We start from the raw sequence: 23,056 nt of genomic DNA on the forward strand, positions 1-23,056 counted from the left end.
ATGTCCTCAGCACATATCACAGAGAAATAAGGTGGCAAGTCACTCTCCCTTTATATCTGTTATAAAAAAAAAAAGGCAACAAAGTCATCTTAGTTATATCACAGAGAGAATGGGCAGTTGGCTTGAATTTTATTGTACAAAATACGATGCAAAAACCATCACATTTTTTTCCCTTTCTCTAAATCTTTTTTAGTTTACCCCAAACTCCTCATGGGCTTCCCAAGTGGCTCAGTGGTAAACAATCTGCTTGCCAATGCAGATCCGGGTTCGATCCCTGGGTTGGGAAGATCCCCTGGAGAAGGAAATGACAACCCACTCCAGTATTCTTGCCTAGGAAATCTGATGGACAGAGGAGCCTGGCAGGCTACCTTCCATAAGGTTGCAAAGAATCAGACACGGTTTAGTGGCTAAACAACAACAAACTCCTATTCTCTCCTACTGTCTTTGAGAGCAATTCAATTGCCAATATTAGGATATCACTCCACATTTCACAGCTGGTGTCCTAGGTGGGAACATCTTACACAATGCAGAACATTCTAGGGAACTCTCTGCTCTTCCTCCCACATTGGTCATTGTTTAGATTGTCACTGAAAACTCCATAAATACAGGGTTCTCATTTTTAAATGAGGTGATGCGAAGAGCTGACTCATTGGAAAAGACCCTGATGCTGGGGAAGATTGAGGACCAGAGGAAAAGGGGGCAACAGAGGATGAGATGGTTGGATGGCATCACTGACTCAGTTGGACATGAATTTGAGCAAGCTCCAGGAGACGGTGAAGGAGAGGGAAGCCTGGCATGCTGCAGTCCATGGGGTTGCAAAGAGTTGGACATGACTGAGCAACCAAACAACCACATTTAAAAAATTTCTTCCTATATTGCTAATGCTTAGAACAGAGGCTAGAACATAATATCTGCTGAGGTTGAAATGATCTAAGTCCTCCTGGTCTGTCCTGTGAGGCTGGTGGACTCCTTTCTCCCCACATCTCCAGTTTAGGCACCACTGTCTTGACTCTGGTATCAGTGCCTGGCCAGCCTCCTGCAGGTGCAGTGTCATAACTTCCCGCAGTGAGCCTAGGAACCATCCTAGGAACCCCATGCACAACAGAAGGCAGCATGGGGACTGGCTCTGGATTTCTGACAACTGCTGCTATGGCCCCGTGTCACAGAAAGCCCGAGGCCAACATGCATCAAGGTCTGGGATGGACAATGGGGTGGGCAGGGTAGATTCCTATAGTCTTATACCAAAACTGTAATGCTTCAACTCAGTTCATAATTCTAGCATATAAAATTACACAATGATTCATCTGGGAAAGGAATCCAGTGGCTGACTGGTACACTTAAATATCCAAAGTTATTGCTTTCGAGTAACTTTGAGGCATTTTTTTCTATGCTTATTTCTTAGAGGCAGTTTAGGGAAAATTATAAACTGGTACCAGATAGCCCTAGATGTGGTTAGATTCTGCTACTGACCGACTGTATCATGTTGGGTAATTTACTTGTCTAAACTTCAGTTTCCTCACTTTGTGTAATAAATAGGATCATCATCATTTTGAGGATTAAAGCATAATGTATGAAAAATGCTTAATATTGCAACTGCCAATTAAATGTTTACTCTTTTTTCCTGATATATTTTAATCCCTCAAAAGTGTTTATTTTTATATTATAAACATGTTTTCAATATGACAGTGTTTTTATAAGGGACCAAAACCATACAGTGATAGAGTATATAATATCACAGTTAAGTCAGAAGTAGAGATAACTGTCACTGTTTAATGTAGAACATAGAACTGAAAACTCACACTGGCCCAAGAGGATACCTCTGCTTTAGGAAAGGCACTTTGACTGGACAAAGGCAATCCTTTCATTTCTGAGCTTGTCAGCTTGTTGCCTCAAGGTTGCCCTTCCTTTGAGAGAGAAGCATGGATTAGCTGTGATAGAATTTGCCACACTACAAATCAAGAAAAATATCAGCAGCCATGGGGTTCTCTGAGTCAGCAGGGTTTTTTTGAATTAGCAGGCCTACTTTTCATCTTTAACATCCCTCTTTACCTGACAGGCAGCAAATGTCAGCAACGGGGCTGTTGTGGGTGCCTGGGTAGTTGTGGTTGTAAAACAGGAATCTCCTCAGTTAGAGTTTTTCCATGGCAGCCCAGCCCTGGCCTCTGCTCTGAGTCACAGCACTTTTCCTGATTCAGACAAGCAGGGTGAAGATGTTCCAGTTGCGGACTTATCTATAGAGTCCACTGAGATCTAGGGAGAACCAGAGCCCCCATCAACAAGGGATGCTGTGAAAGAGAGGATGGAACCTTTTTCTCAGTGAGGCCACAGGTGCCTGGCCTGCTGTGCTGTGTGAGTGTGCTCCTCTGGCTGGTTGAAGAGCAGGGCTCATTGCATGATGCCTCACCCAGATTTGTGGCCAGATGGTTTGAAGCATCTGGATGGTGATACCAACAGGGCCATCAGCAGGAATTGGATATTGGACAGGGGTAGGGTATCTGGTGGCTCTGACCATGGAATACAACTTGTATGTTCCCCAATGAACTTTGGATATTCTAAGTTTAGGCACTTAGCTAGGAATCAATAAAATATAAACAGGTTAGTGTGATGAAGACACTAGCCTTTGAACTCAGACAATCTAGGTTCATATTCCAACACAATTAGTAGGCTGCTCTGAGCAGGGTTTCTCATCTGTAAAGTGGGTTGTTTTAAGGATAGTGCTTAGCAGAGTATTTGGCTACAAGAAAACATAGACTATAGGATATGTTTGTTTTTAAAATATTGGGTTGACCAAATGGAAAAATCCAAATGAACTTTTTGGCCAACTCAATGCATAATAGGAGGTCTGGAGGTAAGTCTTGACCCTAAGATGGCTGCTACAGCTCCAGACATCAAATCTGTATCCAAAGCAGGAAGAAGGAAAAGAAGCAATGCTGGCTTCTGTTCCTTTTACCAAGAGAGCAATAACTTTCCTAGAGCTATCAGTAACCTTCTGCTTTTGTTTCATTCCAGAACTGTATCATGTAGCCATTTACAATAAGAATTTTAATCCCTTTAAAAATAATAGCAGGAAGCTTCTGGTTCAAGAGTAGAAGGATGTGCACTCATCTCCTCCTGGAAGAGCACCAAAATCACAATTAGCTATTGAACAAGCATCAACAGGAGGATGGTGAAACAGCAACAAAACAAGGACGCCCCACATCTAAAGACAAAGAAGCTGCACCGAGATGGTAGGAGGTGTGCAATCACGATAAAATCAAATCCCATACCCACCAGGTGAGTGACCCACAATCAGGAGAACAATAATACCAGAGAAATTCTCCCACTGTTGTGAAAGTTCTGAGCCTCATGTCAGGCTTCCCAGTCTGTAGATCCAGCAAAGGTACTGGGAATCCCCAGGGAATATGACTTTGAAGGCCAGTGGGATTTAATTATAGAACTTCTACAGGACTAGGGGGAACAGAGACTCCAGTCTTGGAGGGCACAAACAAAATCTTCACACCAAGACCCAGGGGAAAGGAGCAGTGATCATACAGGAGACTGAACCAAAACTACCTGCTAGTGTTGGAGGGTCTCCTGTGGACGTGTGGGTTGGCAGTGGCTCGTTGTGGGGATGGGCGTTGGCAGCAGCAGTCCTGAAAGGGGCCACTTGGCATACGACCTCTTGGAGATTGCCATTAAGCCCATAGACCCCAGGACTGGGTCACCTCAGGCAAAACAACTAATAGAGAAAGAGTACAATCCCAGCCATCAGCAGATCATTGGATTAAAGTTTTACTGAGCATGGTCCTGCTCACCAGAGTAAGACCCAGTTTTTCTTACCACCAGTCCTTCCCATCAGGAAGCTTAGACAAGCCTCTTAGCCTCATCCACCAGAGGCAGACAGAAGAAACAAGAAGAACCACGTCCCGCAGCATGCATGAGTGCTAATTTGCTTCAGTCATGTCAACCTCTGCGACCCTATGTATTGTAGACTGCCAGGCTCCCCTGTCCATGAAATTCTACAGGCAAGAATACTGGAGTGGGTTGCCATGCGCTCCTCCAGGAGATCTTCCTGACCCAGGGATTGAAACCATGTCTCCTGCATTCAAGGCAGTCTCTTGCGTTGCAGGCAGATTTTTTACCACTGAGCCATCAGGGAAGCCTCAAGAGCAGCTAAACCTAAACCACATCATGGAAAATTAATCAAGATGAGAAAGCAGAGGGTTTTGTCCCAGATAATGGGACAAGCTAAAACCCCAGAAAAATAACCCTGTGAAGTGGAGATAGGCAACCTTCCAGAAAAAGAATTCAGAATAATGATAGTGAAGATGATCCAGGATCTCAGGAAAACAATGGAGAAGATGCAAGAAATATTAACCACAGACCTTGAAGCCCTAAAGAATAAACAAACAGAGATGAACAATACACTAGAAGGAATAGGTAGCAGAGTAACTTAGGCAGAACAGATAAGTGACCTGGAGGGGAGAATGGTGGAAATCACCACCACAGAACAGAATATAGAAAAAAGAATGAATAAAAGTAAGATAGCCTAAGAGACCTCTGGGACAACATTAATTGCACCAACATTCACATGATAGGAGGCCCATAAGGAGTAGAGAGAGAGAAAGGACCCAAGAAAATATTGGAAGAAATAATAGGGAAAACTTCCCTAACATGGGAAAGGAAATAGTCAACCAAGTCCAGGAAACACAGAGAGTCCCATGCAGGATAAACCCAAGGAGGAACACACCAAGACATATAGTAATCAAAGTGATGAAAATTAAAGACAAAGATAAAATATTAAAAGCAATAAGGGAAAAATGACAACATACAAGGAAACTCCCATAAGGTTATCAGCTGATTTCTCAACAGAAACTCTACAAGCCAGAAGGGAATGGCATGATACATTTAAAGTGATGAAAGGGAAGAACCTACAACCAAGAATACTGTACCTAGCAAGACTTTCATTCAGATTTGAGGGAGAAATCAAAAACTTTCTAGACAAGCAAAAGTTAAGAGAATTCAGTACCACCAAACCAGCTTTACAACAAATGCTAAAGGAACTTCTCCAGGGAGGAAACACAAGAGAAGGAAAAGACATACACAAAATAAACTGCAAACAATTAAGAAAATGACAATAGGATCATACATGTGTGCATTCGTGTGAGTTGCTTCAGTTGTATCCAACTCTTTGTGACCCTATGGACTGAATCCTGCCAGGCTCCTCTGTCCATGGGGTTCTCCAGGCAAGAATACTGGAATGGATTGCCGTGTCCTCCTCCAGGGGATCTTCCCAAACCAGGGATCGAACTCGGGTCTGTTATGTCTACCTGCACTGGCAAGCAGGTTCTTTACCACTAGTGCCTCCTGGTAAAGCCAGTAGGTTCATGTGTGTGTGCTTAGTTGCTCAGTCATGTCCAACTCTTTGTGACCCCATGGACTGTGGTCCACCATGCTTCTCTATCAGTGGGATTCTCCAGGCAAGAATACTGGAAGGGATTGCCATGCCCTCCTCCAGGGTATCTTCCCAACCTAGGGATAGAACCCAGGTCTCCTGCATTGCAGGCGAATTCTTTACCACCTGAGCCACCAGGGAAGCCCAGCAGGATCATATTCATCTATAATTACCTTAACTGTAAATGGATTAAATGCACCAACCGAAACACATAGACTGGCTGGGCAGATGAGAACATGTGTGTGTGTGCTTCCATTTACCACATCACTCTAATTAACCCCTGAAATTGTATGCATTTATTTTATATTATTAAGTTAATCATGTTTCCATTATGGCCTGCGATTGTAATTATCTTTTATTTTTTGTCCAGTTATTGATTGTGAAAACTGATAAGCATCTTTTACTGTTGTGAAAAAAAATAACAACAGGAGGAAACACTATTTGAAGGGCTTATACACTTAAATAATGTGTTTCTTAGGTTAGGCCAAAGTAAGTTAGAACAGATCCCCAGTCCCCTGATTCATGATTTATTTATTTATCAGGTTTTTGGAGGAGAGGGGAAGAAAAAGGGAAAATAGATGCTGAGAGGCAAATAGCAGTAATCATCTCACTGTCTCTCCCACTGTTGCTCTTCACCATCTTCCTATGGGATTTCTCAGTGTTCTAAATTCTCCTCTAAACCCAGACCCTGAAGGGAATGGTCTTATGTATGCCAAATAATGCTAGTATTTTCTGCAATAAGATCAGTCCTCTTAATGTACAGAAATGATACCAGAGGACTAAAGTTTATTTTATTAAGTCACCATCGTACTTAGTTCCTAGGAGTCTGATTTTATTTACCTTCCTTAAATGGGCTTCTTTGCTTCAGTCTTTCTTCCTTCTGCATTTCCACACTTCCTCACAAGGTGGCACTTACTGCCTTATAATGGATGGAGGCCCAGTTTTGTTTCCTTGGTGCTTCTGCCTCTAACACTAACAGACTAAAGGTTAATAGCATGTGGTGTCCCCAGTTAACCCCCTGACTTTCTGGTGTTTGTTCTCAGTGTTAACCATGATATGAGAAAATTCCACCCATTTTTCTCTATTTAGGCATGAATACATTTAATTTTAGTTAATGAAAAGTTTAAATCATGAAAAGGTATATCCTTATGAATATTTTACAGTGTTTTGGTTCCTTGAAATGTTTTAGCCATTTTCTTGACAGATATTGTTTATACAACTAGTATAGTGTTATAATGCATTCTAAATTTAGCCTTACTCAACATGTAACTTCTCTTAATTCACATTTCTCGCAAACCCCTGTGATTGTGAAACTAGAAAGAAGAAGAATATGTTTTAGTTGAAAGCTGCTGCTGCTGCTGCTGCTAAGTCACTTCAGTCGTGTCCGACTCTGTGTGACCCCATAGACGGAAGCCCACCAGGCTCCCCCGTCCCTGGGATTCTCCAGGCAAGAACACAGGAGTGGGTTGCCATTTCCTTCTCCAATGTGTGAAAGTGAAAAGTGAAGTCGCTCAGTCATGTCCGACCCTTAGCGACCCCATGGTCTGCAGCCTACCAGGCTCCTCCATCCATGGGATAGCATCCTAACCTAGATTGTTTCCAGTCAATATAACAAGATAGCTCCATTGCCTTGTCAAACACCTAATCTGCAGGTATCTTTTGTTTTTTTAAGCATATAGGATTAATCAAGAGGCATTTCCCGGAGATGACTGGTCATCGAGACAAATAACACAGAGTGATTGGTCTCTGAGAGCCCAAGACTCACATTAACAATACATACAAGAGACTTGTGTAGAAAAACCACAGTGCTGACTTACTCTTTCCATGATAGAAACACTCACGTTTGCTACAAATGTTGAAACAAATGTACATGGGATATCAGAGTGTAATCGGAAGATACCAGGTGTGGATTCAGAGCAGCAGAGTGGGTTGGATGATCTTAATGGCTCCGCCATTAGATAGACTGGTGACATGACCTGGATTCTCCATAGAGCGGGCCAGGAGTCTGTCTCCTTAGGATAGGTGCCTGCCTTTGCTTCTCTCAGTCTCCCTTTCCCGTTATTTCTTCATTGATTCCACACCCTCAGTAATCATGCTGCTGCTGCTGCTAAGTAGCTTCAGTCCTGTCCGACAATGTGCGACCCCATAGACGGCAGCCCACCTGTCTCCCCCGTCCCTGGGATTTCCCAGGCAAGAAGACTGGAGTGGGTTGCCATTTCCTTCTCCAATGCATGAAAGTGAAAAGTGAAAGTGAAGTCGCTCAATCGTGTCCAACTCTTAGCGACCCCATGGACTGCAGCCTACCAGGTTTCTCCGTCCATGGGATTTTCCAGGCAAGTGTACTGGAGTGGCTTGCCATTGCTTTCTCCGCAGTAATCATGCAGTCCTTGTTAAACCACACCATGCACTGATAACTCTTGCGTTAGATATATGAAATAGGTACAGTCATTTGTAGTTGGCTTCACTTGGGAGCTGCATTCCACTGGAAGTAGCCTCCCTCCATGGGCACAGCATGGAAGGTGCTCCCAGCATTTTGGCTCATGTCCCTCTGCCTGGGGCACAGATGCTCGAAGTTCCTTAGTCCTTGTGCCTTAGCAGCTCAGTCAGTTTTTCACAGCCCTTTTTGACCAAAAGCAATACCTGACAGGTTAAACAACTTAAGTCTATATGTCCTGATAACTTAGTAGCTGTTTGAAAAAAAACAGATACACACAGTTGAAAGAAAAAGTCAGATTTAACTTTCATTTTTAGAGAACCACAGTGATCTCAGACCTTGGAATCAGTCTGGATATCACCACTTGAAATCCTGTTCCACACTGATTTTCCTATTACAGTTGCTTTTAACACCAGCAGCCACCAAACCCTCAGTTCTCCAAAGATGTAATGCCATTCAAAAGAATATTGCACAATTTAATGTTGAAATTCCAAACTACTTGCAAGCTAGTAGCAAGCATGGCATATGCTGTTTTCCCTCTAAATTTAAAATACTCTTGGCACTTTTGTGAGTTCACTCTGCATCCCTGTTTGGGAACCGTGAGGCTGGAACATAGTCTTGTGGGTACATCTAGCTGCAAAGAGATTGGGAAATAGAATCTATTTAATCTAGTGGCATCTGCTTTAATGAATAAAATATTAAAATACTTATTTTATGCTTTTGTTCTCACAGGGATGTCTTATATCTGTTTATGAGTTATTCAAGGGTAGCTGCCTTGCAAGAATGTGCTTAACAATGTGTGCTTAGTCACTCAGTCCTGTCCAACTCTTTGTGACCTTATGGGCTGTAGCCTACCAGGCTCCTCTGTCCATGAGGATTATCCAGGCAAGAATACTGGAGTGGGTGGCCATTCCCTTCTTCAGTGGATCTTCCCAACCCGGACATTGAACCCTGGTCTCCTGAATTGCTGGCAGATTCTTTACCGTCTGAGTCACCAGGGAACCCTTGCCTTGCAAGAATATAACCATAATAAAGGTTACCATTTATGGAGCACTTATTTATAATAAATAGTCTGCTAAAGTGCTTTTCATATATGTTCTCACTTAATCCTTACAATACCTTTTGAGGAAGGTATAGGTAATATTCCTATTACATATATACATATTTTTATATAAAAGGAAACTTCTGTTTGATTAAGTATCTTACATAAAATTACATAGAAATTAAGTGGTAAAGTAGAATTTGAATAAAGTTGTCTGATTTTAGAGCCAACTCTCTCCCTCTTTCTCTTTTTTGATCACACTGCACAACATGTAGGATCTTAGTTCCCTAAACAGGGATCAAACCCGTGCCCCCTGCAGTAGAAGCATGGAATCCTAACCACTGGACTGCCAGGGAAGTCCCTAGAGCCAACTCTCTTAACCACTGTACACTTTTACATTTGATATTTGTTGAAGGAAAGTTATGACCAACCTAGACAGCATATTAAAAAGCATATTACTTTGTCAACAAAGGTCCATCTAGTCAAGGCTATGGTTTTTCCAGTAGTCATGTATGGATGTGAGAGTTGGACCATAAAGAAAGCTGAGCACAGAAGAATTGATGCTTTTGAACTGTGGTGTTGGAGAAGACTCTTGAGAGTCCCTTGGACTGCAAGGAGATCCAACCAGTCCACCCTAAAGAAGATCAGTCCTGGGTGTTCATTGGAAGGACTGATGTTGAAGCTGAAACTCCAATACTTTGGCCACCTGATGCAAAGAACCAACTCATTTGAAAAGACCCTGATGCTGGGAAAGATTGAAGGTGGGAGGAGAAGGGGACAACAGAGGATGAGATGGTTGAATGGCATCACCGACTCAATGGACATGAGTTTGGGTAAATTCTGGGAGTTGGTGATGGACAGGGAGGCCTGGCGTGCTGCGGTTCATGGGATCACAAAGAGTCAGACACAACTGAGTGATTGAACTGAACTGAACTACATAAATGAAGAGCAACATTGTGTATCTGTGTTGGCATTATTTACTATCCCACCTATACTAAAATAAATCAGTGTTGTCTTTTATATAGTAACTATCTTCAAAGGGTTCAAAAATTTGAATTCTCACAACACCCCTGAACGAGCTTGAAGAAGAGAGGCTTGTTCGAGATAATTCAGTGTCAACTTTCCCACCTCCTGCTCTAAAATAATACAGACCAAAAAGGGGGAGACTGATGCACATCTCAAGTTGATATTAGCCTGAGTCCTTTACCTGCAGAGGTGTGACGTGAAAACATTTTGTTAACATCTTGACTACCCATTTTTGTTGCAGGAGGCCGAGGGAAAGATGGTGCCCCCATCATCACTCTTCCAGAGTTTGTGGGGTTCAAGCACATCCCAGATGAAGACTTCCTGAATGTCATGACCTACCTAACTAGTGTCCCCAGGTGAGCTGAACACAGTACTCTGCTACCTTCTTTGTCACTGAGTTTATCCTGAATTTCCCTTGTGGTAGTACTGGGTTGGGATGGGATCTTCCATAAGCCCAGCTCACACTGCTGTGTTATGGCCAATTTCACTTATGCATCAGTCAAAACAAGGGATGTGGAAAGAGACTAGAAAACAAAGTTACATGAGCACCAGTTTTATTATGATGTTCACATATGAAATACTTAATAAACATTGTTAAGTGAATGAAAAATTGATTGACTAGCTAACGCTGATTTTGTTCCTTCAGGTTCATTGCTCTAGATTAAGGTGATCCTGGTTTCCTGGGGCCTGTTGTCTAAGACACCTGGCTGCTGCTCAGGAGGCTCAAGCCAAGTTAGGAGTCACTTCATTTATTTCCCCTAAATAAGGAATTTAAGGGTAGATTTTATAACTATTATTGTCAGATGGAGAAAGTAAGTCACAGAGCAAGGAAACTAAAAGTCCAGAAATAAAAACTGTGCCTATAGCTGAAATCGAAACAGAGATATTTTGGGGCGTCTGCTACTTCTACCCTCTTGGGCCCAAGTCTCACATATTTATGCCACCAAGTCAATAAATAGCCAGGTCTCCTAGGGATGGAATGTGGGACAGAGTTCATATTGGCGACAAATATTTCACAGACAGAGGTGGAGCTGACTGTGGAGTCCAAACTCCCTGGGGAGCAGACTTAGTCCATAAAGGCCCTACCCTCCATGGGTTTGTGTTGCTTATGATACTGTCTCTTACTTAAATGCTTTGTGGTTAGGAGTTTACACAACAGCCAGGGGTGTGCTGTTTTGCTTGCTTTCCATCTGCCTCATATGATTTAGAGGTAAATTCTGTTATTGAAAGTCCACCTGGAGCCTGATCCCATCGGCTGAGATTAGGAAGTTAATTAGTTTGCTTTAACCAAACCCACTCTAAGAGATTTTTTTTTTTTTTTACCTTTCTTTCTTCTTCAGAGAAAGCTATGGATTTAGTTTTAGTGCATTTCTTCAAAAGTCAGTGCTTAAATTATATTTTACCTTGTTCTTTATCTCTGATACAAGAGTATTGTAGACATTATATAGACAGGAGAGGATTTAGGCTTTGTTGGTTTGCGAGAAGGATGCTATACATCTCTGGGCTTTGCTTACATGATTCTCTCTGCAGGAACACCTCTGCCACCCTTCTGGGCCTGGCTGACTCTTGCAAAATCATCAGTCCTCAGTCTGATCTCATTTCTTCAAGGAAACTAGCCCTGACCCCAATTCTGCTCTCACAGACTCTTTATTTCCACAGTACCCCTTGTATAATGCCATGGTATATGGAAGTTATTTCTGCTTCTCCTATTAGACTGTGAACTACTCAAGAATAGGGGCCAGTGCTTCTTTTCTGTTTTTTCCTTCTAGCCCAGCACATGGTAGGTTCTCAAGAAGTAATGTTGGTGGAATTTCCAGTTCTGATCTGGTTCATTTCAATCAAAGGGTGTTTGTTATATGGTGAGAAGCAGGACATTGAGAGAGAGGGGGGAACCCCACTTCTCACTCCTGACTTTTCCTCCCAGAGTTATAGGGAGTTGAACTTGGTCTCCCTCTTTGGCTCAGTTGCCTTCTAGAACATTGACCTATCAGTTTAGCAACTTCTGTGAGGCCCAACATGCAAGAGGGTGAGCAGAGATGTGGGTAACAGGTAGAAGTGCCTCTTCCCCATTATCATTATATTGCTTTAAACTTACAATCTAATTTTACTGACTCAGTGGATGGAGTCATATGCTAAATTAAATGGGTCATTTTCATATTGTATTTGCAGCCTTTCCTGAGCTGCCATACTGAGGACCAGACATTGAGTGCCACATGACCCAGTGTGGAGGGAAAGCATTAAGGGGTAGAAACCCTATCTCACAGGCCAAAAAAAAAAAAGAAAGAAAAATCAAGGGGCTACTATTTAGGCCTGATTTACCTTTTCTGCTCTGTGCTCTTGTATAATTTCATGTAAACTTGGGAGTGTTTTCCTTTCCTAGAATGCAGTTTGTCTCTTGAGAAAGAGTGGCTGTCTGACCAGTTATTCCCCTTTTCTTCTTCCTGGCATTTGTTCATACTAGCTCACTGCCCCACCCCTTGTTCCTTTCAACATAAAACAGAGACAATGAGTAAGAAGGCCTGAAAGGAGAATTTGACCTGAACTTTGTTTCCCAGTTGCCATTTCAGGTTCCAAAGAATGAAACCACTCTTGTTCCTTTTTATGATTCCTATTTATCACAGTTTGCATCTTCCTAAATGTTACAGTGGTTACCAGACACCAGAACTTTTCCCAGGTTGCACAATGTTTTATAGGCAGGTGGCATGACATACAACAAGGAATGTATGCACAACTGATGCACTAGAAGAGGAGAAAGACAGGATGCTCAGGGCAGAGAAAGGAGCACAGTGTGCCTGAAATTAATAAGGATCTCTCATTGTGGTTGGGTTGGGTGAGTGCTGAAAGGCTTCCCACAGCTCATTTTTTATCAGATCTTTGCTGAGTGCCATCAGTGTGTAGAGAGATATATTAGATGCCATAAAGGACCACAAGACCATACAACAATATCCTGAATCTCACATGATTGTTATGATATTTTTTGAAATATGTGAAGAAAATGCTACAAAAGCTCAGAAGAGAGAAGAAGCACTTCAGACAGGAAAAAAACAAGGAAAGCTTCAGGAGTGAAGTGGCCTTGAAGGATGGATGAGATTTCCACATATAGATCAGAGAGGGACATTTCAGAGAGAACAGGATGGTGTTTAAGAACTTTGGACACATCTCAAACCTGGATTGAAATCCAGATTCCATGGTTGCTAGCTGTGTGACCTGGGGCAAGTGACTTGACTTCTATTTCCAACCCCCTGGATTTTGAAGTTTTAAATAGAGCTTGTTTAGGGAGTTACAGACTATCGAGGTTGTCCATAACAGGGTGAGGATTCTTTTCAGATAGTAGTGAGAAATGAGACCTGGATAGACAATTGGGAACAGACTGGGCAAAGTGTTTTCCGCCAAGTTAAGAAGTTTAGGCACAGTGAGCAAGACTGGGCCATTGGACATTCTGAGGAAGAAAAAATGGCATCAATAAAATTAGAAATGAAAATGGAGAGATCACAACTGACAACACAGAAATACAAAGGATTATTAGAGAATACTATCAGCAATTATATGGCAATAAAATGAATAGCCTGGAAGAAATGGACAAATTCCTAGAAAAGTACAACTTTCCAAAACTGAACCAGGAAGAAATAGAAAATCTGAACAAACCCATCACAAGCACGGGAATTGAAACTGTAATCAAAAATCTCCCAGCAAACAAAAGCCCAGGTCCAGACGGCTTCACAGCTGAATTCTACCAAAAATTTAGAGAAGAGCTAACACCTATTCTACTCAAACTCTTCCAGAAAATAGCTGAGGAAGGGAAACTTCCAAACTCATTCTATGAGGCCACCATCACCCTAATCCCAAAACCTGGTAAAGACCCCACAAAAAAAGAAAACTACAGGCCAATATCACTGATGAACATAGATGCAAAAATCCTTAACAAAATTCTAGCAATCAGAATCCAACAACACATTAAGAAGATCATACATCATGACCAAGTGGGCTTTATCCCAGGAATGCAAGGATTCTTCAATATCCGCAAATCAATCAACGTAATACACCACATTAACAAACTGAAAAATAAAAAGCATATGATTATCTCAATAGATGCAGAGAAAGCCTTTGACAAAATTCAACATCCATTTATGATAAAAACCCTCCAGAAAGTGGGAATAGAAGGGACATACCTCAACATAATAAAAGCTATATATGACAAACCCACAGCAAACATTATCCTCAATGGTGAAAAACTGAAAGCATTTCCCCTAAAATCAGGAACAAGACAAGGGTGCCCACTCTCACCACTACTCTTCAACATAGTTCTGGAAGTTTTGGCCATAGCAATCAGAGCAGAAAAAGACATAAAAGGAATACAAATTGGAAAAGAAGAAGTAAAGCTTTCACTGTTCGCTGATGACATGATCCTCTACACAGAAAACCCTAAAGACTCTACCAGAAAACTACTAGAGCTAATCAATGATTACAGTAACGTTGCAAGATATAAAATCAACACACAGAAATCCCTTGCATTCCTATACACTAATAATGAGAAAATAGAGAAATTAAGGAAACGATTCCATTCACTGTTGCAGTGAAAAGAATTAAATACTTAGGAATGTATCTACCTAAGGAAACAAAAGACTTGTACATAGAAAACTATAAAACACTAGTGAAAGTAATCAAAGAGGACACTAATAGATGGAGAAATATACCGTGTTCGTGGATTGGAAGAATAAATATTGTAAAAATGAGTATACTACCCAAAGTAATTTATACATTCAATGCAATCCCTATCAAGCTACCAACGATATTTTTCACAGAACTAGAACAAATAATCTCACAATTTGTATGGAAATACAAAAAACCTCGAATAGCCAAAGCAATCTTGAGGAAGAAGAATGGAACTGGGGGAATTAACCTGCCAGACTTCAGGCTCTGCTACAAAGCCACAGTCATCAAGACAGTATGGTACTGGCATAAAGACAGAAATATAGATCAATGGAACAAAATAGAAAGCCCAGAGATAAATCCATGCACCTATGGACACCTTATCTTTGACAAAGGAGGCAAGAATGTACAATGGAGAAAAGACAGTCTCTTTAACAAGTGGTGCTGGGAAAACTGGTCAGCCACTTGTAAAAGAATGAAACTAGAACACTTCCTAACACCATACACCAAAATAAACTCAAAATGGATTAGAGAGCTAAATGTAAGACCAGAAACTATAAAACTCCTAGAGGAGAACGTAGGCAAAACACTCTCCGACATAAATCACAGCAGGATCCTCCAAGACCCACCTCCCAGAATATTGGAAATAAAAGCAAAAATAAACGAATGGGACCTAATTAAAATCAAAAGCTTCTGCACAGCAAAGGAAACTATAAGTAAGGTGAAAAGACAGCCTTCAGAATGGGAGAAAATAATAGCAAATGAAGCAACTGCTAAAGGATTAATCTCCAAAATATATAAGCAGCTCCTGCAGCTCAATTCCAGAAAAATAAATGACCCAATCAAAAAATGGGCCAAAGAACTAAACAGACATTTCTCCAAAGAAGACATGAAGATGGCTAACAAACACATGAAAAAATTCTCAACATCCCTCATAATCAGAGAAATGCAAATCAAAACCACAATGAGATACCATTTCACACCAGTCAGAATGGCTGCTATCCAAAAGTCTACATGCAATAAATGCTGGAGAGGGTGTGGAGAGAAGGGAACCCTCTTACACTGTTGGTGGGAATGTAAACTAGTACAGCCACTATGGAGAACAGTGTGGCGATTCCTCAAAAAACTGGAAATAGAACTGCCATATGATCCAGCAATCGCACTTCTGGGCATACACACCGAGGAAACCAGAATTGAAAGAGACACATGTACTCCAATGTTCATCGCAGCACTGTTTATAATAGCCAGGACATGGAAGCAACCTAGATGTCCATCTGCAGACGAATGGATAAGAAAGCTTTGGTACATATACACAATGGAGTATTACTCAGCCATTAAAAAGAATGCATTTGAATCAGTTCTAATGAGGTGGATGAAACTGGAGCCTATTATACAGAGTGAAGTAAGACAGAAAGAAACACACCAATACAGTATACTAACACATATATATGGAATTTAGAAAGATGGAAATATAACCCTGTATACGAGACAGCAAAAGAGACACAGTTGTATCGAACAGTCTTTGGGACTTTGTGGGAGAGGGTGAGGGTGGGATGATTTGAGAGAATGACATTGAAACATGTATGTTGTCATATGTGAAACGAATCAGCAGTTCAGGGTCAATGCATGTTACAGGTTACTCGGGGCTGGTGTGTGGGGATGACCCAGAGGGAGGATAAAGGGAGGAGGGAGGTGAGAGGGGGGTTCAGGAGGGGGAACTCATGTACACCTGGGGCGAATTCATGTCAATGTAGGGCAAAACCAACCAATATAATATTGTAAAATAAAAAAAAATAAATTTAAAAAAAAAGAGAAGAAATTGCAGCCAGATGAATGTGGTGGTGGTGTGCAGGATGGGCCACAAGGAGTGGAGGAAGGGAGGAAGGGAGACCAGTTAGGGGCTTCGGCCCTGTTGTTTTTCCATCTCTAAGTCATGTCTGACTCTTTGTGACCCCATGGACTGCAGCACGCTGGGCTTCTCTGTCCTTCACTATTTCCTGGAGTTTGCTCAAACTCATGGTTATTGAGTTGGTAATGCCATCCAACCATCTCATCCTCTGTCACCCCCTTTTCCTCCTGCCTTCAATCTTTCCCAGCATCAAGGGCTTTTCTAATGAGTTGGCTGTTTGCATCAGGTGGCCAAAGTATTGGAGTTTCAGCTTCAGCATCAGTCCTTCCAACGAATATTCAGGGTTGATTTCCTTTAGGACTGACTGGTTTGACTTTTTTGTTGTTCTCGGGACTCTCAAGAATCTTCTCTAGCACCACAGCTCAAAAGCATCAATTCTTTGGCACTCAGCCTTCTTTGTGGTCCAGGTCTCACATCCATACATGACCACTGGAATAGGTGCAAATTGAAGAGGGGGTGAGCTGCCTGAGGGCAAGAGGACTAGACAGAAGGGGATGGATGGAAGGGACAGGCACTGGGGACTGGTGGAGGGGGGAAGGAGAGTGAGGAACCAGCCGTGATCCTTAGCTTTAGGAATTCTATTCACAATTAGATCTTTATGCTTTTACACGTCTAGGCACATGGAATTGAGGTCTCATTTTAAACATGTCTTCAGTGGCTACAGATTGTAGCTGAGTGGTTTGAAAAGGCATTAGTAAAATATTCTGAGGCAAAGAAATGGCCAACGTTTTAAAAATTCCAATTGCTTTTCTAAAAATCGTATTTGTGTAACTAAGCATACATTTTTATTACCCTATTCCTCTATTTTGTTTCTTTGTTTTACTCACAGTTATGTGTTCATTACTTGAGAGGGATTGGAGAAGTTACTTTTATTAGATAGAAACAAGAGTCATATTTTATAACTGAATTTTATGATTATTTACTATTTCTAAAGGTCTTTTTCTATAATGAATCTGTTGAGAAGCCTATTTAAGTTTGAAAAATTCTTCCATGTCCATTTTCCTCCCATAGAGTCTGATGAATAGTCCTTGAGAAGATTCGTATCCTGGACAGGGAGGCCTGGCGTGCTGTGATTCATGGGGTTGCGGAGAGTCGGACACAACTGAGCGACTGAACTGAACTGAACTGAACTGATCTCATAGAATGCTGTCTGACATTTCTACTTTGGGAGGAGGGGAGGAGGACAGCATTATTATTTGGCCTGTGAATTCTAAAGAGACTTGCTCCTTTGTATCGAAAGACTGAATGGGATTATAACAATCTGTCAGCTTTAAAAACTAGCCTAATCAGAGAAGTGAGTTTGATCTGTGCTTCTTACTATTATAAAGGCAGTGGAAAAAGCCCCTGATTTTAAGTAGTTTTAAATACTATAAATAGGAAAAGTGCTGCTTTGATTGAGTAGCTAAGGCAAGTTTTGTTGTTTCCTGGTCTGGCTGTGGAATTGCTCCCCCAAATCAGGAAAATGGAATCATTCACTCGACTTCTAGGATAAAGGTTCAGAGTGGGGAGTCTTATTGGGCTGTTGTCTTGTACAAGATGGATGAATTTGCTTCAGAGCCCTCTGGAAGGATACCTTGAGAGACCAGACCTTGGGCACACAAGTGAGGCTCAAAATTAGAGCATATCCCATAGATTTATTATGAATAAATGTTTGATATTGGCAAGTAAGTCTTATATGCTAGGAGGATTTGAATGGATTATATTCAGTTCAGTTCAGTTCAATCGCTCAGTCATGTCTGACTCTTTGCAACCTCATGAATCACAGCACGCCAGGCCTCCCTGTCCATCACCAACTCCCGGAGTTCATTATATTAGAGGATAGGAAAAAAATTTTAATATGCCAGATTCTTGTTCTTCTGTATGTAAGAACCAGGGAGTCTGACATTTCTCCCTAGTAGAATGACTTAGTGTGTATAAGACATTTGTTCTTTTGTTTAGGTGATTGTTTTAGAATACTGTGCTATATTCTGCCTTTTTGTCATCTATTCTGTGAGGTCGGGGTCAATTTCTCTTTTCAGATAATTCAGGTTTTTTAGACATTCAAAACACAGCCTCTTGCTTGAATTCATAGGTTCCAATGATTGTAAATATCTGGAATCTTTTCTTACTCAGTGGTATTATCGATTATAAAAAGGATAATTGCTCTAGCTCTGTGAAAAATGGCCTTGGTATTTTGATAGGGATTGTATTGATCTGTAGGTTGCCTTGGGTAATTTGGTCACTGTCATAATACTAATTCTTTTAATCCATTAACTTGGTATATCTTTCCATTTGTTTGTATTGTCTTCAGCTTCTTTCATCAAGGTCTTATAATTTTCCCAGTACAGACCCTTTAACTCCTTTTTTTTTAAATTTAATTTATTTTAATTGGACACTAATAACTTTACAATATTGTAGTGGTTTTGCCATACATTGACATGAATCAGCCATGGGTGTACATGTGTTCCCCCATCCTGAAACCTCCTCCCACCTCCCTCCCCATCCCATCCCTCAGGGTCATCCCAGTGTACCAGCCCTGAGCACCCTGTCTCATGCATCGAACCTGTACTGGCAATCTGTTTCACATATGATAATATACATGTTTCAATGCTATTCTCTCAAATCATCCCACTCTTGTCTTCTCCCACAGAGTCCAAAAGACTGTTCTTTACATCTGTGTCTCTTTAGTTGTCTTGCATATGTGGTCATCATTACCATCTTTCTAAATTCCATATATATGCGCTAGTATACTGTATTGGTGTTTTTCTTTCTGACTTACTTCACTTTGTATAATAGGCTCCAGTTTCATCCACCTCATTAGGACTGATTCAAATGCATTCTTTTTAATGGCTTAGTAATATTCCATCGTGTGTATGTACCACAACCTTCTAATCCATTCATCTGCTGATGGACATCTAGGTTGCTTCCATGTCCTGGCTATTGTAAACAGTGCTGCAATGAACACTGGGGTACATGTGTCTCTTTCAATTCTGGTTTCCTTAGTGTGTATGCCCAGCGGTGGGATTGCTGGGTCGTATGGCAGTTCTATTTCCAGTTTTTTAAGGAATCTCCACACTGTTCTCTGTAGTGGCTGTACTAGTTTGCATTCCCACCAACAGTGTGAGAGGGTTCCCTTTTCTCTGCACCGTCTCCAGCATTTATTGTTTGTAGACTTTTTGATAGCCCCCATTCTGACTGGCATGAGATGGTACCTCATTGCGGTTTTGATTTTCATTTCTCTGATAATGAGTGATGTTGAACATCTTTTCATGTGTTTGTTAGCCATCTGTATGTCTTCTTTGGAGAAATGTCTGTTTAGTCCTTTGGCCCATTTTTTGATTGGGTCATTTATTTTTCTGGAATTGAGCTGCAGGAGCTGCTTGTATATTTTTGAGATTAATTCTTTGTCAGTTGCTTCGTGTGCTATTATATTCTCCTGTTCTGAAGGTTGTCTTTTCACCTTGCTTATAGTTTCCTTCGTTGTGCAAAAGCTTTTAAGTTTAATTAGGTCTCATTTGTTTATTTTTGCTTTTATTTCCATTACTCTTGGAGGTGGGTTTTAGAGGATCCTGCTGTGATTTATGTCAGAGAGTGTTTTGCCTGTTTTCCTCTAGGAGTTTTATAGTTTCTGGTCTTACATTTAGATCTTTAATTCATTTTGAGTTTATTTTTGTGTATGGTCCCTTTAACTCCTTAGTTAGAGTTATTCCTAGTTATTTTATTTTTGATGCAATTATAAATGAGATTGTTTTCTAATTTCTGTTTCTGGTAGTTTGTGTTCAGTTCAGTTCAGTCGCTCAATCGTGTCCGACTCTTTGTGACCCCATGAATCACAGCACGCCAGGCCTCCCTGTCCATCACCAACTCCCGGAGTTCACTCAAACTCATGTCCATTGGGTCGGTGATGCCATCCAGCCATCTTATTCTCTGTCATCCCCTTCTCCTCCCGCCCCCAATCTTTCCCAGCATCAGAGTCTTGTTAGTGTATAGAAATGCAACAGATTTCTGAATATTCATTTCATATCCAGCAACTTTACTGAATTCATTGATGAGCCCCATTAGTTTTCTGGTGGCATCTTTAGGATTTTCTATGTATAGTATCATGTCATCTTCAAACAGAGTTTTACTTCTTTCTTTCCAATTTGGATTCTTTTCGTTTTCCCTGCTGTCTTATTGCTGTGGCTAGGACTTCCAATATTATATTGAGTAAAAGTGGCAAGAGTGATTCTTGTCTTGTTCCTGATTGCAGAAGGAAATGCATTAAACTTTTCATGGTTGAGTATGGTGTTAGCTGTGAGCTTTAATTTTTTTTAAAATTGAAGTCGAGTTCCAGGGCTATGCTGGTGACTCAGACCGTAAAGAATCTGCCTGCAATGCAGGAGACCAGGTTCAATCCCTGGATTGGGAAGATCCCCTGGAGAAGGTAATGGCTACCCATTCTAGTATTTTTGTCTGGACAATTATATGGACAGAGGAGCCTGGTGGGCTACAGTCCATGTCGAAAAGAGTAGGATACAACTGAGCGACTAACACTTTGCTTCTCTTGATTTACAATGTTGTGTTAGTTTCAGGTGTAAAACAAAGTGATTATGTGTGTGTGTGTGTGTGTGTGTATCTCTTTTCTTTTTCAGATTCTTTTCCCTTATAGGTTATTACAAAATATTGATTATAATTCCCTGTGCTATCCAGTAAGCCCTCGTTGGTTATCTATTTTATATATGGTAGTGTATCTATGTTGGGGCTTCCCAGGTGGCTCAGTGGTAAAGAATCTGCCAGCCAATGCAAGGAGATGCAGGAGTTCAGTCCCTGAGTCAGGAAGATCCCCTGGAGGAAGAAATGGCGACCCATTCCACTATTCTTGCCTAGAGAATCTCACGGACAGAAGAACCTGATGCACTGTAGTCCATAGGGTCACAAAGAGTCAGACCTGACTGAGTGACTGAGCATGCACACACATGTATATGTTAATCCCAAACTCCTAATTTATCCCCCTGCCCCTTTTCCTTTTGGTAATCATAAGTTTGTTTTCTGTGTATGTGGGTCTATTTCTGTTTTATAAATAAGTTCATTTGTATAATTTTTTTTTTAGATTCCACATATAAGTGATATATGAGATTTGTCTTCCTTTGTCTGGTTTACTTTGCTTAGTATGATAATCTCTAGGTCTGTTCATATTGCTACATTATTTCATTCTTTCTTATGGCTAAATAATATTCTATTGTGTATATATATCTCATCTTCTTTATCCATTCATCTGTTGATAGGTGTTTAGGTTGCTTCCACATCTTGGCTATTGTAAAGAGTGCTATAGTGAACACTGGGGCTCATGTCTCTTTCCAATTTATGGTTTTCTCTAGATATTTGCCCAGGAGTGGGATTGCAGGATCATATGATAACTCTAGTTATGTCAAAGTATATCCCCTTTATAACCCCTTTATGTCCCCTTTATAACTTTGTTGAGAGTCTTTTTAAAATCATAAATGGATGTTCAATTTTGTCAAAAACATTTTCTGAATCTATTGAGATGATCATATAATTTTTATTCTTTAATTTGTTAATATGCCATATTAATATTCTTATCGATTCAATTTTGTTACTGGTAATTGGTATGAAATTTTTTTTTATTGTTCAGTCTTGGGAGATTTTACAGTTCTAGGAATTTTTCCATTTCTTCTAGGTTGTCCTTTGTCCATTGATTGACTTTTGGGTATTAAATCATTTTTGCATTCATGGGGTAAAGCCCACTTGACCGTATGGATGAGTCTTTTATTGTATTGTTGAATTTGGTTTGCTAATATTTTGTTGGATGAATTTTGCATCTGTGTTCATCACTGATATTAACCTGTAATTTTCTTTTTTGGTGATATCTTTGTTTTGGTATCAGGGTGATGCCAGCCTCATAGAGTGAGTTAGGAAGTGTTCCTTCCTGGGCAATTTTTTGGAATAGTTTGAGAAGGATAGGTGTTATCTCTTCTCTAAATGTCTGATAGAATTCACCTGTGAAGTGATCTGATCCTGGACTTGGTTTTCTGGGAATTTTACTTATTATTGATTCAGTTTTACTACTGGTAAAAGTCTATTCATTCTTCTGTTTCTTCATTGTTCAGTCTTGGGAGATTGTACAGTTCTAGGAGTTTGTCCATGTTTTCTAGGTTGTCCATTTTATTGGCATATATTTGCTCATCGTAATTGCTTATGATCATTTATGTTTCAGTGGTATTGGTTATAACATCTTTTTCATTTCTGACTTTATTAATTTAGATTGTCTGTTTTTTTTCTTGATGAGTTTGAGTAAAGGTTCATCAATTTTGTTTTCTAAAATTGGTATGTAAACACTGAAGACCCCATATAGCCAAAATAATCTTTAGAAAGAAGAACAAAGCTGAAGGGATTATACACACTGGTTTCAAACTATACTGCAAAGCTATAGTAATCAAAGCAGTATAATACAGGAACAAAACAGAAACATAGATCAATGATACAGAACAGAGATCCCAGAAATTAGCCTGAATTCAAATAGGCAATTAATTTATGACAAAGAAGGCAAAAATATACAATGGAGAAAAGACAACCCCTTAAACA

At 40.6% G+C, this 23,056-nt stretch overlaps 1 protein-coding gene across 7 annotated transcripts in view; it reads left to right on the forward strand.

The window, feature by feature from the left end:
- The window catches only part of MCF2L2 (MCF.2 cell line derived transforming sequence-like 2), a 299,932-nt gene that overhangs the window by 64,957 nt on the left and 211,919 nt on the right, over window positions 1–23,056 (forward strand). For all 7 annotated transcript variants that reach the window (XM_055409620.2, XM_055409628.2, XM_055409637.2 and 4 more), the window contains exon 3: window positions 10,178–10,292. In XM_055409620.2, the coding sequence (XP_055265595.2) occupies window positions 10,178–10,292 (115 nt within the window). The remainder of the gene's footprint in view (window positions 1–10,177; window positions 10,293–23,056) is intronic.

Source organism: Moschus berezovskii, chromosome 1, assembly GCF_049115385.1.
Source record: "Moschus berezovskii isolate FMDL1 chromosome 1, NW_MosBer_1.0, whole genome shotgun sequence".
Classification (NCBI taxonomy): Eukaryota; Metazoa; Chordata; class Mammalia; order Artiodactyla; family Moschidae; genus Moschus; species Moschus berezovskii.